Source organism: Brachyhypopomus gauderio, chromosome 4, assembly GCF_052324685.1.
Source record: "Brachyhypopomus gauderio isolate BG-103 chromosome 4, BGAUD_0.2, whole genome shotgun sequence".
Taxonomy (NCBI): domain Eukaryota; kingdom Metazoa; phylum Chordata; class Actinopteri; order Gymnotiformes; family Hypopomidae; genus Brachyhypopomus; species Brachyhypopomus gauderio.
In genome coordinates this window covers 34,952,253-34,979,542 of record NC_135214.1, presented here as the reverse complement: position 1 = coordinate 34,979,542, position 27,290 = coordinate 34,952,253, and the positions used below count along the sequence as shown (strand labels likewise).

The 27,290-nt window shown below is 45.3% G+C and overlaps 2 protein-coding genes across 3 annotated transcripts in view; both read right to left on the bottom strand.

Moving 5' to 3' along the window:
- Positions 1-1,435: 1,435 nt before the first annotated feature.
- acer1 (alkaline ceramidase 1) lies at positions 1,436-10,925 on the bottom strand. The gene is made up of 7 exons (XM_077004296.1): positions 10,749-10,925; positions 10,076-10,188; positions 8,349-8,463; positions 7,642-7,780; positions 4,577-4,714; positions 3,311-3,448; positions 1,436-2,138 (listed from the first exon to the last, which is right to left on the bottom strand). The coding sequence occupies exons 1-7, from the start codon at positions 10,765-10,767 to the stop codon at positions 1,961-1,963; spliced, it is 840 nt and encodes a 279-aa protein (XP_076860411.1). The 5' UTR covers positions 10,768-10,925; the 3' UTR covers positions 1,436-1,960.
- Positions 10,926-13,305: 2,380 nt separating this feature from the next.
- The window catches only part of myo1f (myosin IF), a 25,447-nt gene continuing 11,462 nt past the window's right edge, over positions 13,306-27,290 (bottom strand). For both annotated transcript variants that reach the window (XM_077004294.1, XM_077004295.1), the window contains 23 exons: positions 26,138-26,227; positions 25,897-26,028; positions 25,483-25,617; positions 24,845-24,977; positions 23,256-23,452; positions 22,466-22,546; positions 22,105-22,191; positions 21,719-21,805; positions 21,264-21,431; positions 20,325-20,410; positions 20,084-20,165; positions 19,160-19,266; positions 18,593-18,691; positions 17,781-17,925; positions 17,487-17,601; positions 16,922-17,091; positions 16,330-16,475; positions 15,787-15,933; positions 15,035-15,183; positions 14,823-14,882; positions 14,458-14,668; positions 13,855-14,027; positions 13,306-13,676 (listed from right to left, as the gene is read on the bottom strand). In XM_077004294.1, the coding sequence (XP_076860409.1) occupies positions 13,600-13,676; positions 13,855-14,027; positions 14,458-14,668; positions 14,823-14,882; positions 15,035-15,183; positions 15,787-15,933; positions 16,330-16,475; positions 16,922-17,091; positions 17,487-17,601; positions 17,781-17,925; positions 18,593-18,691; positions 19,160-19,266; positions 20,084-20,165; positions 20,325-20,410; positions 21,264-21,431; positions 21,719-21,805; positions 22,105-22,191; positions 22,466-22,546; positions 23,256-23,452; positions 24,845-24,977; positions 25,483-25,617; positions 25,897-26,028; positions 26,138-26,227 (2,877 nt within the window). In that variant the 3' untranslated portion in view covers positions 13,306-13,599. The remainder of the gene's footprint in view (positions 13,677-13,854; positions 14,028-14,457; positions 14,669-14,822; positions 14,883-15,034; positions 15,184-15,786; positions 15,934-16,329; positions 16,476-16,921; positions 17,092-17,486; positions 17,602-17,780; positions 17,926-18,592; positions 18,692-19,159; positions 19,267-20,083; positions 20,166-20,324; positions 20,411-21,263; positions 21,432-21,718; positions 21,806-22,104; positions 22,192-22,465; positions 22,547-23,255; positions 23,453-24,844; positions 24,978-25,482; positions 25,618-25,896; positions 26,029-26,137; positions 26,228-27,290) is intronic.

Sequence of the window (27,290 nt, the reverse complement as noted above, 5' to 3'; positions counted from 1 at the left end):
GCTCCCCTCCCCTTCCAGACTCCTGGCCTGCAACCAAAACAGAAAGCTCTAACAGCCAATCAGGTGCCGCCGAGGCTAAGCCTTTTACCTCTCGACCAACCGCAGTAGTTAAAGGGCGGGACTTCCCAAGACGACGAATGCTAGTGCATAACCAGGGATTGCCCGATTTGTAATCTTGTTTATCTGCGGATAGGAAATCCACATAGTGTCTATACTATAATAATACGATACTGATGCGTGGGGCAAGCCAGGACAACAAATATCATATAACGTAACAGTTTGAAAATTGTACACAATTTGAAATATTTTTAGTTTAATGAGAAATAGTTTAATATAAATTGTTTGTATTTAAGTTACTGACATAGAGGAACAAGTAACCCTTCAGCAATAGTATTCCTAAAATTAGTCTGCACTCATTGTGCTAGAAAGTCAGTCTCGTAATGTTTTTGGGAAATGTTTTATTGTGCAAGTCTAAACTGAATGTTTGTGTGTGTGTGTGTGTGTGTGTGTGTGTGTGTGTGTAAGGTTTATATTATCTATATGTTACTATTGTTATTACAATGTATTTAGCTAAATTAGCAACCCTTAGGGGGTGTGGGCACTAGCAGATGGAACACTGAACCCAAAAACTCACCCCTGGCACCATGGACGTAATTTTGTAATAAAAAGTGGGGGGGACATGGATTCGTCGCTATTTAAATATTTGGTTTTAACCGTAAAAACTAGGGGGGACCAACACCGGCTTTTGAAAAAGTGGGGGGGACATGTCCCCCCCCCCCCCCCCCCCCCCAAATTACGTCCGTGCCTGGCACTCAAATCAAAGCTCACCGAAGACACACAGTACATGTACTCATGGAGCCAGACGTGTGCTTAGGCCCACGGCCTGGTGCCGGCACTCCGCAGTCAGCCTGTCGGGACTCTCCGAGGTTTGTGTCACTGCCGGAGTCCCTGTCTGTACAAACTGGCTGTGTAAATGTGCATGTGTGCGTGTGTGCGTGTGTGTGCTCTCTGTGAGAAAGATGGTGCGTGATTAGCAGACCACCTCTGGAGGAGGAGGAGTTCAGCTCGGGATCTCATCTTCTGTCTGTCTGTCTCTCTCTCTCTCTCTCTCTCTCTCTCCACACCTGCTGTGAATATTTTGCCTAATAACTTTTTGATTCCCTGACATCTGACTGTCTGCATATTTATGTTGTAATCTACCTTTGGCATTCCCCGATGCTCCCATGTGCTTAAGTTACCATATACACAGACATGTATTCCAATTTTAACTAAACCATTTAAAGGTGTTAATATATATATATATATATATATATATATATATATATATATATATATATATATATATATATATATATATATATATATACAAACATATGTGGTTTAGTCCTCATTTACCATCTGTTTTCTCCTGCACATATCACATCAAACAGAAAAGTTCACTGTAAGCATTTTTCATTCATTTATTTCGCGCACACACACACGCACACACGCACACACTGATGTATTTTAAACAACATGTTTAAATCAGCCATTTCAGTAGTTCATGGGCAGTACATCAGTAGAATGTCAACAGCAAAAGGCACAAAAGAAAAGCATTATTAAAATCCCCTAAGTTTAAAACTATAAAAGAGACTTACAAACCCTGAATCATCATTCTATTTCAAATTCCAGCTAGAATATTCTCAAGAAATCCAGTACTCAAAAAGTCAGTATTCAAAGTTTAGTATTCAAAGTTCAAAGCCCTGATCATAATGACTGAAATCCATTAAAACACAGATTTCATTATGACACATACGGTATTTAAAAGTGTAATAATCGTGAAAATCCTCATTCACACACAAACAAACTCACATATTCTGTGTATTGAGGATGTCACACAAAGTCATGCCATTTCTATTTAATTCAAATAAAATTCACTAGTCCAGATTCTGCTGGTAGCGAGTACATCCATCCTCATCCACTAGCACCTCTTACGGGTCTTGGTGTTGCCGTTGAGGACGATGTAGGGCAGACCGAGGACCCAGTCATCCCGGGGCCAGTACTGCAGGTGGGGCAGGGCGTGAGGGATCTCCTGGCTGGCGTCTAGGTAGGCCACGAGGGTGCTGCCGTACGCCGTGGCCATCACGATCAAGATGTGCCTGCAGGATGGGGGACATGGCCACAGGTTACAACTTCAAACACCTGTGTGTGTGTGTGTGTGTGTGTGTGTGTGTGTGTGTGTGTGTGTGTGTGTGCGTGCGTACGTGTGTGCATATAAACATCTCTTATATTGGAATATTATCTATTGCTATTTACTTTGGATTTCAGCTGGCCATTAGAATGTGGCATCTATTAACTTTAATCAGCTTGAATTACTGAATCATCATGACTGTTTTTATAGTGTAATGTACTATTTATTTCATAAATGACTGCCAGTGTATTCAATCTTAGCGATTGCCAGCACTGGACTTTATTTTGACACTGTTCCTCTCCCAGTTAGCCCAGTTATCCCAGTTAGCCCTTAGTGCTTTGATTGCCATGACTGTGTATACAGTAACACCACAAAATTCACAGGAGTTATGTTCCTAGCCCCTCTGTGAATTTTGAAAATGAATACATTTTGGATGCTCAACAAAGGCCAATGAAGACCTATATTCATATGTTAAACCCTAAATTTGTCCTCAAAACACACAAAGTTCATTTAAAAATTGATGTTATAATTCACATTTCGCTTTAAAATTGTACAGGAAAAAGTAAACATAGACAGTACTGTACTATAAATTTCATAGAGTAAGATACCGTACACACTGTACGTACATGTACGACTACTGTGCGCCATCTTGTCAGTATCTTCCCCGAGATGAACTCTCGTGAGCGAGACACTGATGCTATGCTATCTTTCCTTTGTGTACAATAAAATTAGGGTAAACTCAACTCGTGAGCACATTTTCTATCGGACACTGACTACCTGATTTTTGTTGCTTACAACAGGGTATTGTATGGTAATTTCAGTACAGGTATGTACTGTATACGTACACTACAATTAATTAAATGTTCAGGTCATAAAGTCTCATCGGAGCGCCAGGGCCTAACTGGAAGAAAGAGAGAGAGAGAGATTCAAAATTGTAGTTAAATATACATGTATGTTTTCCAGAGAAGCAGGAAACAATACCTCGGTATCATTTTGAATATCTCTACATCTCTAACTACAGTACAGCATTGCAGTTACTCACCTGGAATCTTTTATGGACATATATCGCGTGCACACACACACACACACACACACACACATACGTTTATCTAATCACACCATCTGTGTCCTCCCACTCACCAGATGCCATGCAGATAGCAGAAGTTGATCTTTTGCCAGAAGCTGCACCCAAAGCGGTCGCTGATCCAGCAGGAGATGGCCAGTAGCCATAGGCCCACGAAGGCCCAGGCCAGACGCAGCACGCGCTGGTCACTGCAGCTGCAACACACACAGCACAGTCACACACAACACAGTCACATACAGCACAGTCACACACAGCACAGTCACACACAGCACAGTCACATACAGCACAGTCACACACAACCCAGTCGCTTACAGCACAGACAAACATAGCACAGACACACACAGCACAGTCACACACAGCACAGTCACATACAGTGGTGCATCATCACAGGCCAAATTTACATTCTCTCACCTGAGCCACTTCAATTAGAAACAGCAAAACATGCTCACTAATCCTAATCCAGGACTCACCCCAACCCTGTGCTCACTAAACCTAATCCAGGACTCACCCCAACCCTGTGCTCACTAATCCTAATCCATGACTCACCCCAACTCTGCGCTCACTAAACCTAATCCAGGACTCACCCCAACCCTGCGCTCACTAATCCTAATCCATGACTCACCCCAACCCTGTGCTCACTAAACCTAATCCAGGACCCACCCCAACCCTGTGCTCACTAATCCTAATCCATGACTCACCCCAACCCTGCGCTCACTAATCCTAATCCAGGACTCACCCCAACCCTGTGCTCACTGAGTGTAAAGGTCACCTAACAACAACACCCAATCCTCCCTCACTTCCTAAGCTTTCCTGTCTGAGTTATTTTGTAGTTGTGCCCTACACCTAAAACATTATTTGGCAGCCCATAATAATCACACCGAGCTGCTTGCTTTTTCATGTTCAGAGAAACTTTGAGCAGATACCACTGCTGCAGTCAAACGTGGTTTAAGAAGTGAATGTGAAACTGTTGAATGGTGGTGGAAGTGGAGATATGGACAGCCCCCTATCAGCACAGATAGGAGATAGAGAGAAAGAAAGAGAGAGACAGACAGACAGACAGACAGACAGACGAATGTACTCACTAACATACAAACACACAGTCCAAGAGTTGAAGTAAGAGCCTTGAAGATGTCAGGACAATAGCGTGGAGTAAATCCTCTCAGAGAACAGAAATGGTGTAACAGAAATATCTCACCAGAAAGGAAATGTCTCCACTGAAAAATGAGGTTTTTTACCTCAGTTACTATGCGAGACCATTTGATTTGAATGATCAGAAACGTCATCAGCAATGTAAACAAATCAGTAGTTGGGTTTGTTCCTACCCCTTCAGCTGTAAACACACGGAGTAGAGGATGTGTAGTGCGAAGCAGTTGAGGGCGTAGGCGTTGGCGGTGGGCTTGACAAACGATGACACGGAGCTGATGGCTGTCATGGCCAGGACCATGCAGGAGAAGGACTTCCTGACAATGGAGACACACGTTCTTAAGACCACCAAGGCAGATGTTACACTGAAAAATAACACTTACTGGAAACACAGGAAAAAAATTTTTGAATCAGTAATGAATGTTTATTTCTTCATGATACCCGTTTTGTTCAAAATACTTTGGAGGAAATGCTCCTTTGCCAAAGCTAAGCCTCAGTCGAAGAGGATCTCTACATGTTTAATGGACATCTGCGGACACTGGACACACAGTGATCCACTTTCAATTTGACCTTTACCTCCAGTGCTGGGAATAGGGCTGGGTATCGATTCAAATTCCAAGAATCGATCCGATTCCGTTTCTGAAGATTAAGAATCGATTTATTTCGATTTAATCCGATTTAATCGATTCGATCCGATTCTATCCAATTTGGGGTTTAGTGTTATTAAAAATTTATTTGAGCTGTTTCCTGACTGTGTACAGAAGCAACATGTTAAAACTAGTATTATATCGATATTAATCAGCAAATAGTTACTGGTAGTTGGTAGTTACTGATGGCTGGAAGACTGGTGAAAAGGGTAATCATAAATCTACTTTCAAGAAAGGTAATTCAGGACAATAAACAGAGGACATATTTGAGGTGTCTGCAACAGTGGACTCCTACTGGGACACTAACCAGTGCATTATTATTGAAATAATTAAGAATTCACCAAAAAGCTGTTGCTACCAAATGCATTTTTATTTTAAAAGTGCTCACACTTAATAAACTGAAAGTATAAAATGTAAACGTGTATTTTTCTTTAAAGTGCGAATATAAGAACAGAACTGTCATGTTACGGTCCCTGACCCCTCCCTTTTGGGCGTGTGTTAACGTTGTCTGCATCTACTTGTCTGCGTCTGTAGATCTCCGTGGGTGCGGGTGCGTCTTGTGATAATCCGTCTCACCTCGTGGGGTTTGTGCGTTCACGCAGCGTCCTGTGCTCGTCGTTGTTTGAGTCGCACACGTTCTATGTAAACGTGTTTTATGTGTGCTGTCTGCCCTTCGGTAAATGTAATAAATGTAACGATTTGGAAAGTGCAAAGGATTCTGTCTCGTCCATCGCCTTGCGCCCAACGTTACAAGAACATTTTTAACTTTTTTAAACTGTAAAAACACTGGGTAAACTGTGAGTGACATGGACTAACTGTAAATAGTCACTGACACTGGATAAACTGTCCTTCTGCTTTTACATTGCCGATTTGACTATCGTCGTTACCGGCACTGTCCGACGCCATGTTGTTTTACAGTTAGTTAGACCGAGCACGCCTGCGTGAATTCAGTGACGAGACGGGGGTAAAAGTTCACTAAAAAATCGATCTTTGGACGTACAAATCGATTATCAGATCATCATATGCAAATCGATTCTGAATCGGAAAATCGATTTTTTCAACACAGGCCTAGCTGGGAAGTACTATTCTCTCCTGCCTTTTAATCCTGGACCTGCTTGTTTTAATGTTTTCTGTTAATGTTTGTTTTAATGTTTTCTGTTTTCACTTGTATGTTTACCAAGAAAAAATTTAAATAAAAAAATACAGCAGAGTGAACTGAGGAGGGCACACTAAAGCATGGCCACACCACTGCAACGCGGGGTTGCCCAGAACCTTGCGGAGTGGGGTCCCACAAAGTGGGGACCTGCAGAGTGGGGACCTGCAGAGTGGGGTCCTGCAGAGTGGGGACCTGCAGAGTGGGGACCTGCAGAGTGGGGTCCTGCAGAGTGGGGACCTGCAGACTGGGGACCTGCAGACTGGGGACCTGCAGAGTGGGGACCTGCAGAGTGGGATCCTGCAGAGTGGGGACCTGCAGAGTAGGGTTCCCACAGGTCTGAAGGTGTTATCCTCAGACAGAGACTCAATGCTGCAGCCAAGCCCCCCCCCCCCCCCCCCCCCCCCACAACACGGAGGTCCTCTCCAGCACAGCATGAGGTGGAGGGTTTACCACACAGGGCCTGACCAGGCAGGAAAGGTCCCGTGAAACACGATACCCAGGAACAAAGTGTTCGAAAAGCAGTATGCCCTGCGCACCACCCAGAGTCCACCAGCAGTGGGAGCAGCAGGAGAAACTCGTCAGCGTGCCTGCGGCTGTCTTAGCAGGACTTCAGGACTTCTGATATATTGGACTACAGGATGCTCTGTGTACTTCTGTTGCTCAGCACAACAATAATCTACCATTACGTGCATGGAAACTGTTACAAGAAGACAGGAGCCCTCCCTCCTCTTAGAGGACACAAATGATACAGATCTGAGATCTGCTGTTAAAACCTGCCTCAGTCATTGGAAGTGGTTTGGTGCAAGTGTCTTCATTAATATTTCACATTTCCCTCACCCTGCTCATAAATATTAATTAGGTATCTTGTGAGGTTTCATTGAGGAAGTGCAGGAAGTTGTCTCCCACACTATGGGAAGAAATGTTAGCAGGTTACTGCTACACTCTCACTAAAGGATAATGGAAATCAGTGGAAAGAGCCAAGCAGGTTGACATTGTATCATGTATAATGTTACAAAATGACAAATCAAAAATACTACATCAAATTTTCAGGGGAAAAATACTACATATTTATAAAGTGATCTATTGACAAAGACTGAAACCTTGTATCAGTGAGGTGATAATGGTGAGTTTCAGACATAGCACCATAAAACAGGTATTGCATTTTGGGTCTGTCTGACCTGAACAAAAGTTTGGTTTCATTCTTTTTATCTATACAGATATGTTCAGAAATCTCACCTGAAAAAACTTCCGATACTGACTAAACAAACAGCAGCATTCCTGACCTGACAGGTGGATTTAGAGGCATAACAATAACCCAGAGAGATAAAGAGGCACTGTCGAGGTTTACCAACGACTACACACTACACACTCATGTGTACAATCTAGGGGGATTTGCTGGTTTGGGCACTTTAGGAGAATCAGCGATGCGTTGCATGGTTACCTGTCCTTGACAAACGAAGGGAAGTGTTTGCGTGGAAACCAGAGGGAGTAACCGATGGCGATCACCCAGAGGATAGACAGCTCGTCCAACATCTGGCCCACAAAGCTCAGCGTCATGTGGAAATACATTGAGAAGAGTCCTGTTGTGTAGGAGAGGGGAGGGGTGGACGTCCAGACGCACAGAGAGGATGGGGCAGAATATGGCGGTCCAGAGAGAGAAGGGGGGGGGGGGGGGGGGGTCAGAAATGAGAGTGAGGAACAACTAATAGACAAAGCAGAACATAATAGAGTGGGACCTTCACACAAATGTTTCTCTGACTTCTCTCTAACCCAAAAAATACCCCAAACACTTTCAAAATATTCCCAGAGTTTTTAAAATGCCTTTTAAAACCCACATGTGCCAGCCGACACCAGTGCCACTCAGGCATGCGGAGGAACTGGTCTCAACATCTTGCGTTCCATTAGCATTATTGAGGTTAAGTGCTGTGTAAAACCTTGCACCCCAGTCTGCTGGAACTGCAGGCACCTGACGTGAATAGTGCCTCAAGATGGCGCTAGCGCTCACACTCCTGCTCCTCTACCTCCTGTCTGCTCACCAGTGACAGCCTTTGACCTGGGCTGCGTGTGATTGGCTGAGGAAAGTGCACTGGGGTGTGGCGAGAACACGCGATGCGGGTTAAAACGGCTGCTGCACGGGCCATTGCTTACCCACAAAGATCATCATGCACCAGACCAGGTGCACCGCCAGGTTTCGCTCCCTGGCGTAAGGGTGAAACAGGTAGAGCATTATGGGAGCCACCACGAAAAAGATGAAGCTGCTCATCTGCAAGAAAGAACATCACACACAGGCTAAGAGTCTCCACCAGCTCACAGAGGAGACACTGGAGGTCTGCAAGGAGCAAGACATCACATACGCCAAGACATCACACACGCCAAGATATCAGACACACCAAGACATCACACACGCCAAGACATCAGACACACCAAGACATCACACACGCCAAGATATCAGACACACCAAGACATCACACACGCCAAGATATCAGACACACCAAGACATCACACACGCCAAGACATCAGACACACCAAGACATCAGACACGCCAAGACATCACACACGCCAAGACATCAGACACACCAAGACATCACACACGCCAAGACATCACACACGCCAAGATATCAGACACACCAAGACATCACATACGCCAAGACATCACACACGCCAAGACATCAGACACACCAAGACATCACACACGCCAAGACATCACACACGCCAAGACATCAGACACACCAAGACATCACACACGCCAAGACATCACACACGCCAAGATATCAGACACGCCAAGACATCACATACGCCAAGACATCAGACACGCCAAGACATCAGACACACCAAGACATCACATACGCCAAGACATCACACACGCCAAGATATCAGACACACCAAGACATCACACACGCCAAGATATCAGACACACCAAGACATCACACACGCCAAGATATCAGACACACCAAGACATCACACACGCCAAGACATCAGACACACCAAGACATCAGACACGCCAAGACATCACACACGCCAAGACGTCAGACACACCAAGACATCACACACGCCAAGACATCACACACGCCAAGACATCACACACGCCAAGATATCAGACACACCAAGACATCACATACGCCAAGACATCACACACGCCAAGACATCAGACACACCAAGACATCACACACGCCAAGACATCACACACGCCAAGACATCAGACACACCAAGACATCAGACACGCCAAGACATCAGACACGCCAAGACATCAGACACACCAAGACATCAGACACGCCAAGACATCACACACGCCAAGACATCAGACACACCAAGACATCAGACACGCCAAGACATCACACACGCCAAGACATCAGACACACCAAGACATCAGACACACCAAGACATCAGACACGCCAAGACATCACACACGCCAAGACACCACACACACCAAGACATCACACACGCCAAGACATCAGACACACCAAGACATCAGACACGCCAAGACATCACACACACCAAGACATCAGACATACCAAGACATCACACACGCCAAGACATCACGCATGCCAAGCAAGCAGCAGAGTGCAGGGAAGGGCGCAGTTCATGAGGAATTAGGAACACCTGGAAAATATGCATGAACGCACAGAACCGTGTGGAAAGTAAAAAGCTGTAAGCGCACGTGAGTGTGCGCGCGCGTTTATTACTGGGTAATTTGGTCAAAAATGCTAACGGTGAATGAACATCCTAATTGCTGGCTTTCATGTGCTGGTAAATTACACTTATTGTTTCATTGTTTCATTAGAGCTGTCCGAACTACCTCCCGAAAAAAAGCGCGCACGTACAGTTGGGCGCGCGCGTAAAGCCCGGTACCGCGGGATTCTGCGCTATGTCGTTACCGTGTTGAAGTATTCTACAATATTCTCCGAGTGCTTGTAGTTATCTTCACACCAGTCCACCTCAGAGCTCTCGTAGGAAAACACACCAGACATTTTATCATATGACGGCATGCCTTAGAGAGAGAGGGAGAGAGAGAGAGAGAGAGAGAGAGAAATTTGATTTGTTTAATTATCAAGAGCATACTTTTCTGCCATCCGTCTATTCTCTCCAAAATATTCTAGTTATTCTATTGTCATAAATACATGAACATTAATAAACGGACTTGTTTATTGTGTATGCCTACATTGAAACATGGTTAACACAGAATCGTTGAAAGTTACACTAAATGTCGAGCTGCAGACGAGCCTGACAAGAACGTTTAAGGTACATTTGTATAGAATAAAGAAACATCTTCCAAAATTTCTTATCGGGTGTAAGAAGCACAATACTGTTGAAGAACAGCTCTCACAAACCAGTCAGTTTTCATTTGATCTCCTCAAACACATCCTTCCACTCATCAAATGACGTTAAAGTAGTCCAAAAAGACTTAACCCATTAAAATAATATCATCACGAGCTCGGACGCAGTAGGTGAGGAAAGTAAACACAGCAAGATCGCATCATAAAAACAAAAAAAACTAATAGAATAACGATTTTAAAAAATGACATGCATTGTCTTCCAGTTGTCACTTACCTCTCAGAAGCGTGTCCATGGCCGCGCGCTCTGTGTCAGGTAGCTAGGTTTAAGTAGGGCACAAAGGTATGTGCCCGGTCCTGTTCCGCGGGTCCAAGCTGTGATATCACCCTGTCTGACAGGGTTCAGATAAGCCCATGTGAAACCGTACGAACGGTCGCATTCCTTGCGCCATTGTACGGCAAACCTGTCAGTGCGCTATGCCTACAACTCTGGGACCTAAAGCTGCGCCAGGTAAAACGTAAACTGTCTCACCGATGTGACTCACCTGTACAGTCAGGTAGCGCTGCCAGTGCAGTAGCCAATCACAGTTCTGCAGATAATGACGCACTGATTCTCCGGCCAATGAGATAGGCATACTTAACAGATTTTTTTATCCTGGTCACATTACTAGAATGAATGATTTTTTGAATGTGTGGAATTAGCACTGTGCTTAGTTCAAGGGCCTTCCACGCGAATCCCAAAGTTACCGGCATCCTCCAAAAACACGTAGATCAAGTCCAGACCAAGACCTTGACTAACCAGAGCATGTCCAGGAGGAAAATCAGGAGGGCTCAAAATGAGACCATAACATTGGTTAGATGACCGAGTCCAAGTCTAAACGGATACCAGAATATTGTTTAGGGGGAATATATTTTTCATTCGTCATGAATAGATGATGCATTTATGGGGTAAAACTGCTCATCTTAAAAATGAGATACCTGGCCTGTACTTTTATGTTGATTCATATGACACTTCGATCACTGGACCATTGAAAACGTGTAATCTGGACTCCTCTATTCAACTGCGGGAACTAGATTTTCCTGAAACTACTAAATAAATAATATCGTCCAAAAAAGGAGTCAAGTATGCTTTGCATGCAACACGGAGGTGTGCTAGGTATTTGTATTGGGGATATTGCACTTATAAGTTTAGACCGGGAATACCTACGGGACCTGAACTGTGTGTCATTGGCACGGGGCCAGACGCTCTCGGGGCAGCGCGGGACGAGCAGCGGCTGCGCGTGCCTGTCATTACTTTGGACAAACAATGCGCACCGAACGTGCACGCGCCACCTGTTAGGAACGTGAAATATTTGGAAATGTGTAAATGTAACTTTGTAAATGGAAACAAAAAAATTCTATATTTTTTCCTTAAAATATTAAATAACTTATTTGAATGTTCCTGGCAGAATCATCTAAATGGGGTTGCAGTTCACAGATTTAATATTTGTTCTCACAGATCTTTTTTGTTTTGTTTTGGCCGACGTTCAGGTGATTTTATGCAGGAAGGTCTGACTCATGGCGGACCTTCCTGACTACAGCGCCAATCTGGCCGGGCACCTGTTCGAGTGCAGCTGGCTCACTAATTGTGCTCAAACTGCCAAAAATATGAACTGGGCTTCTTTCTTTAGTCAGCGCGTGAGCAGGCGAGAACGACTGGATTGGGCATCATATCACAACATTAGATCATTCAACTCGGAAATGTTTCATCATATTGGTCTGAGAAAATATTCCCATTAACTAAGTTAGATACCAGGCCCAAATGAGCATTAATATGACACACGGCCACTTGACCAGGGTTCGCCCAGACTTAAACCACATCCACGTGTTGTCTTAGATCAGGTACAAATCCGAGTGAACCACAGTGACGGGCGTGTGGACGTGAATGGTTACGGTTACTGTTACTGTTACTGGTTACGGTTACTGGTTACTGTTACTGTTACTGATTACTGTCACGTTTACTGTTTTCATCCTGCTCCCAGCGCTGACGACCTCGGGCACTGATTGGTCATCTTCGCCGCGTGGGCGTCTCTTTGAGTATGAGTGACAGCGTTTTCTGCCAATGTCCGACAGACGCTCCCTTAGCGCGTTTTAGATCGCCAGGAAAGACCCGCAGGATCCTTCGCTTTGAACAAAGTTCCCTATAGCTGCTGTTTGCGTTCATACACACGTTTGGGTCATGTGCGTGATCTTAGTCCGGGTCATTCAGGGTAGTTTCATACCCACCGGTGAGTCATGTGGCAAAGTGACTCGATCCGAGCAATGAAGTAGAAAAGAACCGCAGAGGGACAGAATAGCGACGGGGAGCCTGAATAATGGCGAATAATGTTCAAGATAATGTGTGTGGCTCTGCGTGTATTTTGTAGGCTATAGCACTGGAAATTTCTAGTGATGATACTTGTAAATTAACATCCTTTGAAACGTTAATTACAACCATTTGCATCGATGTAATTCGTTTTTAGATTGCAAACAGTGGACGAGCTGGAAAACCATTAGTACATAAAGCAAAAGCAACACAAAAACGTAATTAATTAAAACATGTAACTTAAACACTAATAACAAATTAGTACATTATGCTTGCACTAATGATTGGGTTGTGGCTTGGTAGTTTACAGCGCAAAATATCTGTCACTGATATTTGTAATGTCGACAGCGCCCTCGTCTGGTTGTTTGGCGGTAGTGAAAGACAAGTGTGTACAGTTCATAACTTGAGGCTGCGTATCAAAATACAACCATAATTGGCTTTATTCCTTTTTACTACTTATGGGGGAAAAATCAAACAAAACGCAGAGAAGCAGAATTAAATACCTTTACATTTTATTTCATTTACTTTAAATTTGTTAAGAAAAAACGTAAAAACATTGTAAAAAAAGTTTTTATTTAATCACCATTTAAAATTGTTTCATAGTGAAGTAGAAATTAACCTTACATGTTCCTCCATTTTTGTTTCTTTCCCTTTGAATAATTTTATCTCCTCTGACTACCACATTTCCCACATGATCATCAATTACGTGTTCTGAGAGGTCAAAGGTTGGAGGTCTGAGTGCTCAGTGCCATGGAGTTCTACTGTGTGACAGACATACAGGGTCTCAGATCTTCTCTACGTAGTTTCCGGGGAATAAACCCTCTTTTCCGTGCAGCTTCCCCGTCCACCAGCCAGACGCATCTACAGGAAACCAGAAGCAAAACAAGGATTGAGAATGCAGATGTTAGAATGAGGAGCAGTGTTTCTGTGTAGTGTGATCATCCCTCTGCGTCCCTCTCCTAACACTGCGTGTTCTGGGCTAATTAGCAAGACTTTAACGAGCTCAGTCAACCTCTTCCACGGCCAATCCCGTCCTCACCTTCTCTAACGAGATCTATGACATCATTGACGTCAAAGCTGAGTTCGTCCACGTCCTGTCCGATGTACTGGTAGATGGCCCGGCAGCGGGGGCCCTGGGGGCGGGGCTGGGCTTTGCCCCGGCTGCTGGGGGCAGGGGGCGGACGCTGGCTGATGCTCCTCTTCCGCTGCATCCTGAAGGCAAAGGTCAGAGGTCAGGGGGTGCCACGTTCTAAGCGCAAACTCCACCAGGGAGACGAACTGAGTGACTACTGCAGAATGCTGGAGCATCTTTCTGCCAAAAAGCTTTTTTTTTTTCTTCATTACATACTGGAAATGTGATCCACTTTTAAAGGTTCATTTGTACCTTGTAGGCTGCCATACATTTGACATGTGACCTTTTACTGTAAGCTGTAGTGCACTACCACTGGCACTACTGTGTGTGTTGTGCCAACCTTGAGGGGTATATTTAGTGTTAGCTGAATGCTTTTAATACACATTTATAAAACTCAGATCAGTAGCCTGTAGGTACAGCTAAGGAGCAGATGCTTCTGAGACAGGGCACACGTGTGTGTGTGTGTGTGTGTGTGTGTGTGTGTGTGTGTTGTGTGTGCACGTCTCTCACCCTGACATGCCCTGGTCAGGCACGTTGAGGAAGTCCAGATTGGCGCGCTGTGTGTGGGGGTGGGCGGAGCTTTGTCTGGCCTTCTGTGAACCCAGTTTGGGAAGGGCGGAGCTCGGGGGGCGACTACACTTGTTTGGGGTGGAGTACGCCTCGTCCTGTTGTTGGGGCCTCATGTTGCCACGAGAGAACTGTGCCGCCCCGTTCTGGTAACCTTTAATGAACGAGTCAATCACAGCGTAATTGAGGTAACTGACTAGGTAGCTCACACTTGAAAGGACAGGTTTGATGCAGCAGGTTCATATTAACTGCCTGTATGTCCTGGTGAGGTGCAGCATGAATGTGGGGGTGTGGTGAGGATCGCCCACCTCTGTTGGGGGCTTGTCTTTGTCCACCTTGGGAGGGTTGAGCACCTTTCCTCGTTGGTTCTGGAGGGTAAGAACATCCATCCATGAGTTCTCAGCAAGGTGGTCCCAAACGGACCACACGGTTACTTCAGAGTTTGATTGGTTATATATTTATTTAGTGGGTGTAGGTCTCAGTTCAGTAGAGCACAGTGTAATCCAAACCCGTCACTCACTGGATGTCTTAGGCAGTCCATCTCCTATGGAGACATTGAGGGTCTTCCCTGCAGCTTTGACCTGGGCCATGTCCCCCTGTCCCCTCTGGAAGACCAGCGTGCGGGAGCCGCCTCCTCCCCAGCCCTCCTTCTTCAGACGGAACTCCAGCCTGGAGGTTTCAGCACCGTTCATCACTCAACACTGGGGCTTTGGCTGCAGTACTGGTTAGATGTAATGGGCATGCACTGTGGAAACTTGTAATGAGTGTATCAGTGTGTGTGTGTGTGTGTGTGTGTGTGTGTGTGTGTGTGTGTGTGTGTGTGCGTGTGTGTGTGTGTGTCTGTGTGTGGTGTGTGTGTGTGTGTGTGTGTGTGTGTGCGCGAGTATGGTGTGTGTGTATGACTATGGTGTGTGTGTGTGAGACTATGGTGTGTGTGTGTGTGTGTGTGAGTATGGTGTGTGTGTATGTGTGTGAGTATGGTGTGTGTGTGTGTGTGAGAGAGACTATGGTGTGTGTGTGTGTGTATGTGGGTGAGTATGGTGTGTGTGTGTGAGAGAGACTATGGTGTGTGTGTGTGTGTGTATGGTGTGTGTGTGTATGTGTGTGAGTATGGTGTGTTTGTGTGTGATTGTGTGTGTATGTGTGTGTGAGTATGGTGTGTGTGTGTTTGTGTGTGTGTGTGTGTGTGTGTGTGTGTGAGAGAGAGAGTATGGTGTGTGTGTGTGTGTGAGTATGGTGTGTGAGTGTGTGTGTGTGTGTGTGTGTGTGTACCTGTCACTGAAGGCTAAGTGAAGCTTGTTCTTGGTCTGTTCCTCATAGCGTTTACACAGCAGACTCAGGAACTCTGTCTTGAACATGGACTCCAGCAGGCTGTCGTACTGGGCTTCGTGCAGGATGAAGAAATCGTCTTGCCTCGTGCTGTGTAGCGAGAAATAACGTTGGTGTAAACGCTGTAACTGCGTTAAACTGCATTAATCAGTCAGACTCCTTAACGACCTGTTTTTCTGCATTTATTCATCTTCAGGCTCATTCACTCATCATCTTGCTGCTAGTTTGACTCCTGCAATGTTTTGCATGTGTATGTTTAAATATGGGGTTAAAGTGGTTGTTAAAACCACTAATGTGGCCATCACAGTGTGCAGAGACGGGGTTATTTTAACCCAGTTCCTGTTTAGCTTGTAACTGCAAACATTCTCATGCTCTTGAGCCAAAGTCAGAGCCCAAACGCTGAAGCCCCCCCCCTCCCGCCTTGATAGCCAAATGGTGTTGTGCAAAAATTAGTCACCGTGCGTTTTGAAACAGGAAGTGCCTAACCTAAGTGAAACAGAGCGGATGCTTCCGATGTCCAGCTTTCTCTTCAACACTTCCTTGATCTGTCCTTTCTCCGGCCCCTTTTTCACCTTCTCTCGTCCAATCAGGTAAATCCCTTTTGGAGTCAGAATCAGGTCCCTCTTAATTGACTACAGAAAGAGGGAGAAATGTCAGCACATAAGTTATAGAGCACGGTTCATCTCCCTGCGTCCTTACTGAACTCTTATGGGGCAGTCATGGCCTGGTGGTAGGGAACTGGTCTTGTGACCGGAGGGTCGTGGGTTTGATTCCCAGACCTGAGGCCATGACTGAGGTGCCCTTGAGCAAAGCACCTAACCCCAACTGCTCCCCGGGCGCCGGGCTAGGGCTACCCACCACTCTGGGCATGTGTGCACCACAGCCCCTAGTAATCACTGGTGTGTGTGTGTGTGTGTGTGTGTGTGTGAACTGCACAGATGGGTTAAAAGCGGAAGACAAATTTCGATTGGGGTGTAAAAAATCACAATTGACAAAATATGGCACATTTACATTTTACTTATGCTTCATGATCTGAAGCTGCTTTTTAGCTGCTGCCCGGAGGCTGAGGTGATCTTACCTTAAACCTGCGGTCGTACTTGTTCACAGAGTCGGCAAAGTCAATGCGCTCTCTCTTGGCCAGGAACTGCCGGAGTTCAGGTTTGTCTTCCATGCCCAGGTAGTCGCCCACAAAGTTCCTGTTGATGCTGTTTTTGCGTCGCTCTTTGGAGTTGTAGAGAATGTCTGAGGCTGAAGGCAGAGGAGAGACCATCAGACCATCAAACCATCAGACCATAACAGTACAGTCAAGACATCCTGATCTGTATCGGGGGGCGGGGGCTCTTGCACTGGGTCATCGTGCATAGGGTGGGGTTGGGGTGGGGTTGAGGTGGGTTGGGTGGGGTCGGGGTAGGAAGCCCTCATCACACTTAGTTCAAGTCATGAACTGAATCAGGTTGACACAGCAGAATGATCACCAAGAGCCTGAGATTGCACAGCTGCAATATGCAAATTAGGTTCTTCCTGGCCCTTTAATTGGCTGGCTGCTATGTTGGCATGTTTGGGTGAACTCCCCCTTTAGTGCTTTTGTGTCTAGAGTGTGTGGTGTCCACGGTTCTGTCCAGTGCAGTGTGTAGTACTCGTACCCTCCTCCCTCATCTGCTCGTACTTCCTCCTGGCGATGTATTTCCTCCAGGCTTTCTGGATCGTTCTGGCAAATGTGTCAAATTTTCTCTCCCTCATTTCCTCCAGAAGGAACAGCTAAGAATTGGGGAGCAAATATTCAAAGAAATAACTACACAGAAAAGTTAATTGTAGACGTAGATCTGAAAGCTTGATCTGGTTCTCTTTAATATGCATTATTAGGTAATTATTTCCATTATTTGGTAATGTTTTTTTAAAGATATATTAAAATACAAATAAAAGACATTTGTACCTACCGACTCCGGGTTCTTGACGAAGATCTTGGAGCGGCCCATCTGATACTGGTCCGTGTCCATGTTCACAGAGCGCAGGAGATGCAGAACCCCTTGCTGTTCAGCTCCACGCCAACATGGGTAGGTCTCGGGAGTCAGTATGGCATACCTGAGATAATACACAAACCCTCAGCACACCTGAGATAATACACAAACCCTCAGCACACCTGAGATAATACACAAACCCTCAGCACACCTGAGACAATACACAAACCCTCAGAACACCTGAGACAATACACAAACCCTCAGAACACCTGAGATAATACACAAACCCTCAGCACACCTGAGACAATACACAAACCCTCAGCACACCTGAGATAATACACAAACCCTCAGCACACCTGAGATAATACACAAACCCTCAGAACACCTGAGATAATACACAAACCCTCAGCACACCTGAGACAATACACAAACCCTCAGCACACCTGAGATAATACACAAACCCTCAGAACACCTGAGATAATACACAAACCCTCAGCACACCTGAGACAATACACAAACCCTCAGCACACCTGAGATAATACACAAACCCTCAGAACACCTGAGATAATACACAAACCCTCAGCATACCTGAGACAATACACAAACCCTCAGCACACCTGAGATAATACACAAACCCTCAGAACACCTGAGATAATACACAAACCCTCAGCACACCTGAGATAATACACAAACCCTCAGCACACATGACTGTACACGTCCCTTAACAGAGTGGCAGCCGTGGAGTGGTGCCATGTTGAATACGGAGGAGAACAGAGTTCTGCTTCACCCACCTCTGCAGAAACTTCTGGAAGAGTCTCCTGTAGGCGAAGCCGGCACGCCGAACCCTGATGTTTTCACGCAAGCCCAGGTACTCGACCTGGTGTTTCACTCTGCGGAGAGACGGCACAGTGAGATTGGCGCTGGCCAATCGCAGGACGGCATGTTTATATTTTGTATCCGTGTCAGTCACTCTGTGTCACACTTCACCATATGAACACACCGCATGGGAAAGTGAGCGTGGATCTGCGCACAACGGTGAGCATGAAGCAGAACGCCATGCTGCGTAGCTGCTGATCTCTAGCAGTAGCAGACGTGAGCAGCAGACGTAAGCAGCAGACGTGAGCAGATGTGAGCATCACACGTGAGCATCAGATGTGAGCAGCAGACATGAGCAGATGAGAGCATCACACGTGAGCAGCAGACATGAGCAGCAGATGTGAGCATCACACGTGAGCATCACATGTGAGTATCACACGTGAGCATCACACTTGAGCATCACACTTGAGCATCACACTTGAGCATCACACGTGAGTAGCAGACGTGAGTAGCAGACGTGAGCAGACAGGGCCGAGACTCACCGGCTCTCCTCCCAGTCTCTGGACCTCTTGGTCTCGTTGGGTTTGATGCAGCGTATGTAGTGAGGCGTGCACTTCATCAGCGTGTCCACCAGCTCGTTAGCCTGTCTCTGAGGAGCACAGTCACGTGACCAGTGACTCAAATCACTCACAACAAGGTAAACAGGACAGAGAATACACATGCAGTGAAGTGTTTAAATGATCTAATCTGATATAATATGATCTGATATAATCTGGTCTAATCTGATCTAATCTTTCTGTGAGATTACAACACATGAAGTACATTACAACACTTTGGATTTGAAGTAACTGTGAAATTCATTGTCATGTGTTCAGTTCAAATCTAAGGTGTTAGACTGCAGACACAACACAACAAGTGTGTCTTTGTGCAGTCACTTCTGGAGTGCACTGTTGCTATAAGGGGTGTGAACTTTAGACCAAGATTTACAATTTCAATAGAACAATGTGGTTTTGCAACATGAGATAATGTATGTGCACTGAATCAACAAGATCACAGGATATTAGATCACAGGATATTAGATCACAGGACCAGTAGAATCACACGGGCCTTCAGGGTGTGGTGTGTCCAGAATACCCCACTTGGCACTTTGGATTACTTATCCAAAGCGTTTAATGCAGCCTTCTTTTATTACAATTAGTGGTGTCAATTCCAGGTTCAGAGATTTAAAGTCCTCACCAGGATTTTGCTCAAGTTTGCTAGATTTTCTAATTAGCAATCCAGGTAAAATTAGTGGAATCAACACAATCCAGGAAGCCTGAGTAAAATCCTGGTGAGGACTTTTAATCTCTGAACCTGGAATTGACACCTCTAATTACAATTAAATCACATTGGAAAAGAAGGCATGTTTTTGTATTCTATAAAATGATAATTTTATTACTTTTCCCAACACTGTTTTGTGGGCTTACTTTGATCTTGGAGCTGGCCGTGGTGGGTCTGCTTTTCTTGTCGGAATTTAGGTTTTCAGGGAAGAGACTCTGAATGAAATTTCTAAGAAAAAAACAATGACACATTTCACATTTCTGACCAACTCCTTTAACTGGAGTAAAGACCTGCGAGCCCAGACCCGTGTAGCACACCAGACTGGTGCTTTGGCACGTTGTTGTGGGACGTGGTGAAGTGGGCGAGGCCAGAAAGGAGAGAACTCACTGTTCACTGCTCTGCATCAGCTCGATGAGGTCAGGGAACAGCACATCTCTGTTCCTCTCACAGAAGCCACTGATGTCATACGACACCTGTTTCAAGTGGAGATGTCAAACTCAGTCCCAGTACAGACCTGCGTTAAGATCTCAAACCCCACACATCAAACATCAGAGGCCCAACAGACACCACTGGGACACATGTCATCTTATTCATTTCCATTTAAATGATTATTAGGAATCCCAGATTTGTTAATGTTATTTTGTCAAAATACACTTTTAATGGCACATTTCTCATCACTAAACCCCCACTACATTCTTTTATGCCCCAGTACAAATCCTTATTAGGGCACTGCATTCGTTAATGCCCCAGTGCTGATCCTTAATAGGGCACTGCATTCATTAATGCCCCAGTACTGATCCTTATATAGGGCACTGCATTCACTAATGCCCCAGTGCTGATCCTTAATAGGGCACTGCATTGGTTAATGCCCCAGTGCTGATCCTTAATAGGGCACTGCATTGGTTAATGCCCCAGTGCTGATCCTTAATAGGGCACTGCATTGGTTAATGCCCCAGTGCTGATCCTTAATAGGGCACTGCATTCATTAATGCCCCAGTACTGATCCTTATATAGGGCACTGCATTGGTTAATGCCCCAGTGCTGATCCTTAATAGGGCACTGCATTAGTTAATGCCCCAGTACTGATCCTTATATAGGGCACTGCATTCACTAATGCCCCAGTGCTGATCCTTAATAGGGCACTGCATTGGTTAATGCTCCAGTGCTGATCCTTAATAGGGCACTGCATTAGTTAATGCCCCAGTGCTGATCCTTAATAGGGCACTGCATTGGTTAATGCCCCAGTGCTGATCCTTAATAGGGCACTGCATTGGTTAATGCCCCAGTGCTGCCCCCTAACAGCCCACTGAGTTCTGAGAGGCTCACCTTGCCTGCGTAGTGGTGGATGACGAAGCCAGAGTTCCAGTTGTTAAAGTGCTCGTGTGAGCCCACGGCGGCCTGCAGCTTCTGCAGCAGTGTGCCGTCCGCCCCCTCCCCCTTGGCGTGCATGGTGGCGCACACGTCATCCAGCACGCTCATTATACCTGGGGGGTTCTGAACAGGAAGTGATGTCAAAAAAAGATGACACATGTACCGTAATAGTGACTGCAAGATATTTCAGTTAATGCAAGGAAGAGTGCGTTCTGCTCAGTGCACGTAGGGTGGTCTGTGAGTGTTCTGCTGGTTCATTGTGGCGTTTCCTGTGTTGTTCAGTGTCTTTACACGGATGTTGTTTTTTTCTGTGCTGGTGAGATTCAGTACTGTGACCCATTTAAACAGAAATATGTGAGATAAAGATCATGGAAATGTCTTTCTGTGGACACTATATTTTGTGAACTTACCAGTTTATTTTCTATGAGATCACACACTATTTTATTGTTAAAGTATTCAATGGGTGTCCACTTGATTCCCTCCTGCACATACTCCTCCTGTGGGAGCCAATCAGATATCAGCATGACCGGATGGCGCTCAGTGAGCTGACATTCAGACATAAATCAACCCTAGTTTCAGACTAAGTTGCAAGGGCAGTGGTGAACCACCATGATGTAGGCGTTGGTATCATCTAGATATGGGGAACTGTACAAAATGAAGGACCTTAGCTACCAGTCTCTCATATACACATGACCTGTTAGAGCGATTGTGCAATGTTGCTGTAATGGTACTGTGGTAAACGTCTCTGCCAAACCATGCAGTGGCAGGACGTGACAGGAAAGGTCCCTGGGTTTACCTGCTCAGCCTTCAAAGTCAACTCAATGAAGATTTGTTGGAGTTTCTCATTCACAAAGTTTATACAGAACTGCTCAAAACCATTCCTCTGGAGTGAGTGAGAGAGAATGAGAGAATGAGAGAGAGAGAGAGAGAGAGAGAGAGAGAGAGAGAGAGAGAGAGAGAGAGAGAGAGAGAGAGAGAGAGAGAGAGAGAGAGAGAGAGAGAGAGAGAGAGAGAAAGAGAGAGAGTGGGGGTTCGATATTGCTTCATACAGGCCGACTGCACAGTGGTCTAATCATTCAGAACATTTCTAGTCTTCTAGTGTGTCCAAACATATCACTGCCACAATGTACAGCAGCAAAATGAAACCGTCAAATTACCTGAAAAATCTCAAATCCATAAATGTCTAGAACTCCGATGCTGAACTCTTCAACGGGCTTCTGCATGGCTTTGTTTATGGCCTGTTCACATTGGAAGGAAGGAGAAAACCAGACTCTCTCTCACATGCTGAAAGAACCACAATGTAAACAGTCACAGGGCTATACATTCATTCTACCCTCCACCAGGTCTTTAGATGGAGGGTAGAATGAATGGATGTTCAATTTATATAGCACCATTTATATAGCACTTTTCAAGGTGCCAAAGGTCACTTTATAGTTTTAACACAGGTACACATAACTACAGTCTTACACAACCAATCACACACCGGCAAGATGCGGCAGCCAATCACACACAGCTTCCTCTCTACCGGGATCCACACCCAGAAGGGGGGAGAGGACAGACTCTAGTGACAGAGCACCATCCACCACTGGGCATACAAGCACACACACTCACACAACTGCTTTTTTTTGGACATGAAGAGAAACACAGACACACACTCAGGGAGAATTTGTCTGGGATTGCCAATTTCCCTAACCTCCATGTTTTTGGACTGTGGGAGGAAACCAAAGACCCCAGAGGAAACACACGCAGACACGGGGAGAATGGAAACTCCACTCAGATAGGGACTTGAACCCAAGACCCCAGTGCTGAGAGGCAAACATGCTAACCACCAAGCTACCATGTTGCCCAAAATGCATTGTAATGCATTGGAAAAGAAGAACTGTCCAAAGTAGCATCACAACATTCTTCTATGTGTTACACTACATGTCACAGGGTGTGGTCTCCAACCTCCACCAGGTAGTCGAAGAGCCGGGCGTAGAGGGCTTTGGCGAGGGCGTCACGTGTGTAGCAGGCCTGCTCCTGGTTCAGGGTCACGTTGATGGACTCTGACTTGCCTCCCCACTTTGAGTCCATCTTACGGCTGGTCAGCTTGTCTTGGAGCCGGTTCTGGTCGATGCCCAGCAGGTATGCAGGAAAGGCCAGAACTGGACACCACCGGGAGGAACATCAAGGAAATAAAATATCACACAAATGCCACATGAATGCTCATAACCTATGAAACAGACCTAGAATGTACATTACACATCTACAAACCACAATACAGACCTAGACCCTACAGTATACCTCTATAAACCACAGTACAGACCTAGACCCTACAGTATACCTCTACAAACCACAGTACAGACCTAGACCCTACAGTATACCTCTACAAACCACAGTACAGACCTAGACCCTACAGTATACCTCTACAAACCACAGTACAGACCTAGACCCTACAGTATACCTCTATAAACCACAATACAGACCTAGACCCTACAATATACCTCTACAAACCACAGTACAGACCTAGACCCTACAGTATACCTCTACAAACCACAGTACAGACCTAGACCCTACAGTATACCTCTACAAACCACAGTACAGACCTACATTATAAAGGTTCTAGTGCAGACATAGAACATATTAGAAATTACAACACAAAACCCAAAATTGACAAGATCCCACAATGCAGCTCAGGAACTTGTAGCTTAGGAGAGTGCTCTAAACGGCAGGCTTAGAACCTAATACAAACTCAAGACTATAATCTGCAAGACACAGCAGAACACGCCTAGCACAGACTTTCAACCAAATTATGCTGTTCTGTCAAAGAAAAGATAATCTCAGATTCATCATCACTACACGTGTTTCCTTTGTCAGGGTATTATTAGTTGTAACACAGTGAATGCAGCATGAAGTCAGTGCTTACTCACAAAAAAAAGTCAGACTTAAGACAGTAGCGGACACCAGTGTGTGTAAAAGCTTAGCTACTGGTATTGTGCTTTCTGAGGTCTTTGTATGGATTACATAGGAACAACACCCCCAGCAGGTCATGGTGGGTCATGGTGCCCAATGTCCTCTGAAGAAACCAAACTGGCTTTTACTCCAATAGGACATCTGACTGGACAAGACCTGATATAACTTATCAGTTGCCTTTTTGTATTGGACAGCAACAACTCACCATCGCACAGTTATTTAATTGGAGAATTCTTGACTCGATCACTATCACACCATGATTTTATTGGGCAACCCTGACAAAAATCACTACTGCACAGTGATGTGGTGCAGAAGCAGTAAGCGTGCTTGTGTTCTTTGGGCGTGTGAAGTCCCTGAAGGTGACAAACCTTTATATTCCCCTTTACACCTTTGTTCTTATGTTTCACTGTATTACTAGTGCCATGTACAGTTTGCAGCAGTGCCTGGTCTCCTGTTAGTCCTACGCCTGATCCACAATCCCTGTGACATACTGTATCTCTTCATGTAGAGCATCGAAGGTAGCATGTGTCGTGATGAAACACGTAAACATCCCAAAATGGATGAAAGTTTTCCCCCACACTCACGGTCAGTGCTCTCCACCTGGGCGTAGTTACCAGCCTCGATGAAGCTGACATTGCCCAGGTGTAAGATTCCCGCCACTATGTGCAGCGCCTGCGTCTGAGAGTCCGCCGGGATTCCTATGACCTGCATGGCTTCCTGCAGCGCATGACCATCCGTTCCCGGGTTACCACGTGACCATCCGTTTCCAGGTTACCACGTGACCATCCGTTCCCAGGTTACCACGTGACCATCCGTTTCCAGGTTACCACGTGACCATCCGTTCCCAGGTTACCACGTGACCATCCGTTTCCGGGTCAGAGATAGTGACATTATCAAGAGACAACACGAATTTTAAGGTGAGTGATTTTGATAACATGAGTGATTATGATAAAGTTAAATATGTTTAAATCTTTTTCCAGACTATATTTAACATACTGATTGTTTTATTTAGAGCATTTGTAATGTGTTGGTAAAGTTATAGCTTGCTGCAGGTGATGAAAAGGTGATGTAGTAACCAGCCAGAAAATAAACAAAGGAGAAATAAAAAGGTAAAAACCATAAAATTAAGATTGTGGAACAACGAGAACACAAATGTACATGGAGACCTTCAAACTGAAGCGTGATTAAACAACCGAAACCAAAAACAGCATGGGTGGAGTACCATTGTCTCCTGAAAGTCTTTGCTGTCATTGGTACCGTCTACTTTGTAAGTTCCAGACTGGTTCAGATAGTTGTAATAGTCTGGTGTCATGATCCCCAAAGCCTCTTTCTGTGGGTTTGAAGATCCTTCAATCAGCTAGGTCAAAAAAACAAAACCAAAAATCATTATTATTTGAAATCATGTTCAATTAAAAGCCAGTAAAGTAGGTTGAAACCCGGTGTGGATCAAAATAATTATGGCTGAAAGGTTCTCTCTCTCTCTATTTCTCCCTCTCTCTCTCTCTCCCTCCTTCTCTCTCTCTCTCTCCTCTCTCCTTTTCTCTCTACATCTCAGTGCCATTTCAATGTGACTTATCTCCGTTACCCTCACCCATTCCCAACATATGATTTTGTTTTTGCATGACTCTTTTTTGACCTGGTAGAATATGTGGAAGTTCCTTTCATTCTCGTTCTGGCTCACAACTCGCGACTTTTCCAGAAGGAAGTTGGAGATTTTGCCCCCATCAGGTTCGCCTCCTCTGCTGAACTGGATCTCAAAATATTTTCCCTGTCAAACAAGACGTGGTCACTGCAGCTGGACATGCAAACATACACCACTGCACCTCTGCGTTCAGAGGCCTGACAGATATACCCATGCAGTGCTGAACAAAACTCACAAAGCGGCTGGAGTTGTTGTTCCGCACAGTCTTAGCATTGCCAAACGCCTCCAGCAATGGGTTAGACTGCAGGATAATGTCTTTCACGTGCTGAGGAAACAGAAAACACACACACACACACACACACACACACACACACACACACACACACACACACACACACACACACACACACACACACACACACACACGTTGGTCAATTGTTTGTGTTTGATACTAAGCATCCTTGGGGCTCAGAGACATTTATGCACACTCAGTCAATAGCACACGTGAACATAGCTAAGTCTGTGGGACACGTGAGCCTTGCTGTGTAGTGCTGTGGTGAGTGTGTGGCCCTCGGCTGTGTTGGGTTTGACTGTGCTCTGATTGGCTCACTCACCAGCCCCGCTTCCTGGGGAGCTAGAACTGAGCACAGTTCACAGCAGGGGGAACATGGTTCAAACAACACTAAGGGTGCGGGGCGTGTTCACAGGGGTCGCACATGCTGACCTACTGATAAACACCCATCAGCCTGGATACCAGTGTCTGCCGAAGTCTGCAAATGCAGGTCTTTAGCTCAGATACACTATATTGACAAAAGTATACGCTCACTTTCCATTACTCACATATGAGCTTAAGTGACATCCCATTCCTAATACATAGGGTTCAATATGATGTTGGTCCACCCTTTGGAGCTAGAACAGCGTTAACTCTTCTGGGAAGGCTGTCCACAAGGTTTAGCAGTGTTTATGGGGATTTTGGACCATTTTTCCAGAAGCGCATTTGTGAGGTCACATACTGATGTTGGAGGAGAAGGCCTGGCTCTCAGTCTCCGCTCTAATTCATCCCAAAGGTGTTCTATTGGGTTGAAGTTCATCCACACCAGATTCTGCCATCCATGTCTTTATGGACCTTGTTTTGTGTTTTGTGTTAGTTTGAAAACTAGGGAGTTTTTCCTTGCCACTGTCGCCCTTGGCTTGCTCACTGGGGGCTAGGACTCGGCACTTGTAAAGCTGCTTTGTTGACAACAACTGTTGTAAAAAGCACTATATAAATAAAATTAGATTGATTGATTGACTGATGCACAGTCATGTTGGAAGAGTTCCCACAAAGTTGGGAGCATGTTGGGAGAATTGTCCAAAATGTCCTTTCACTGGAACTAAGGGGCCAAGCC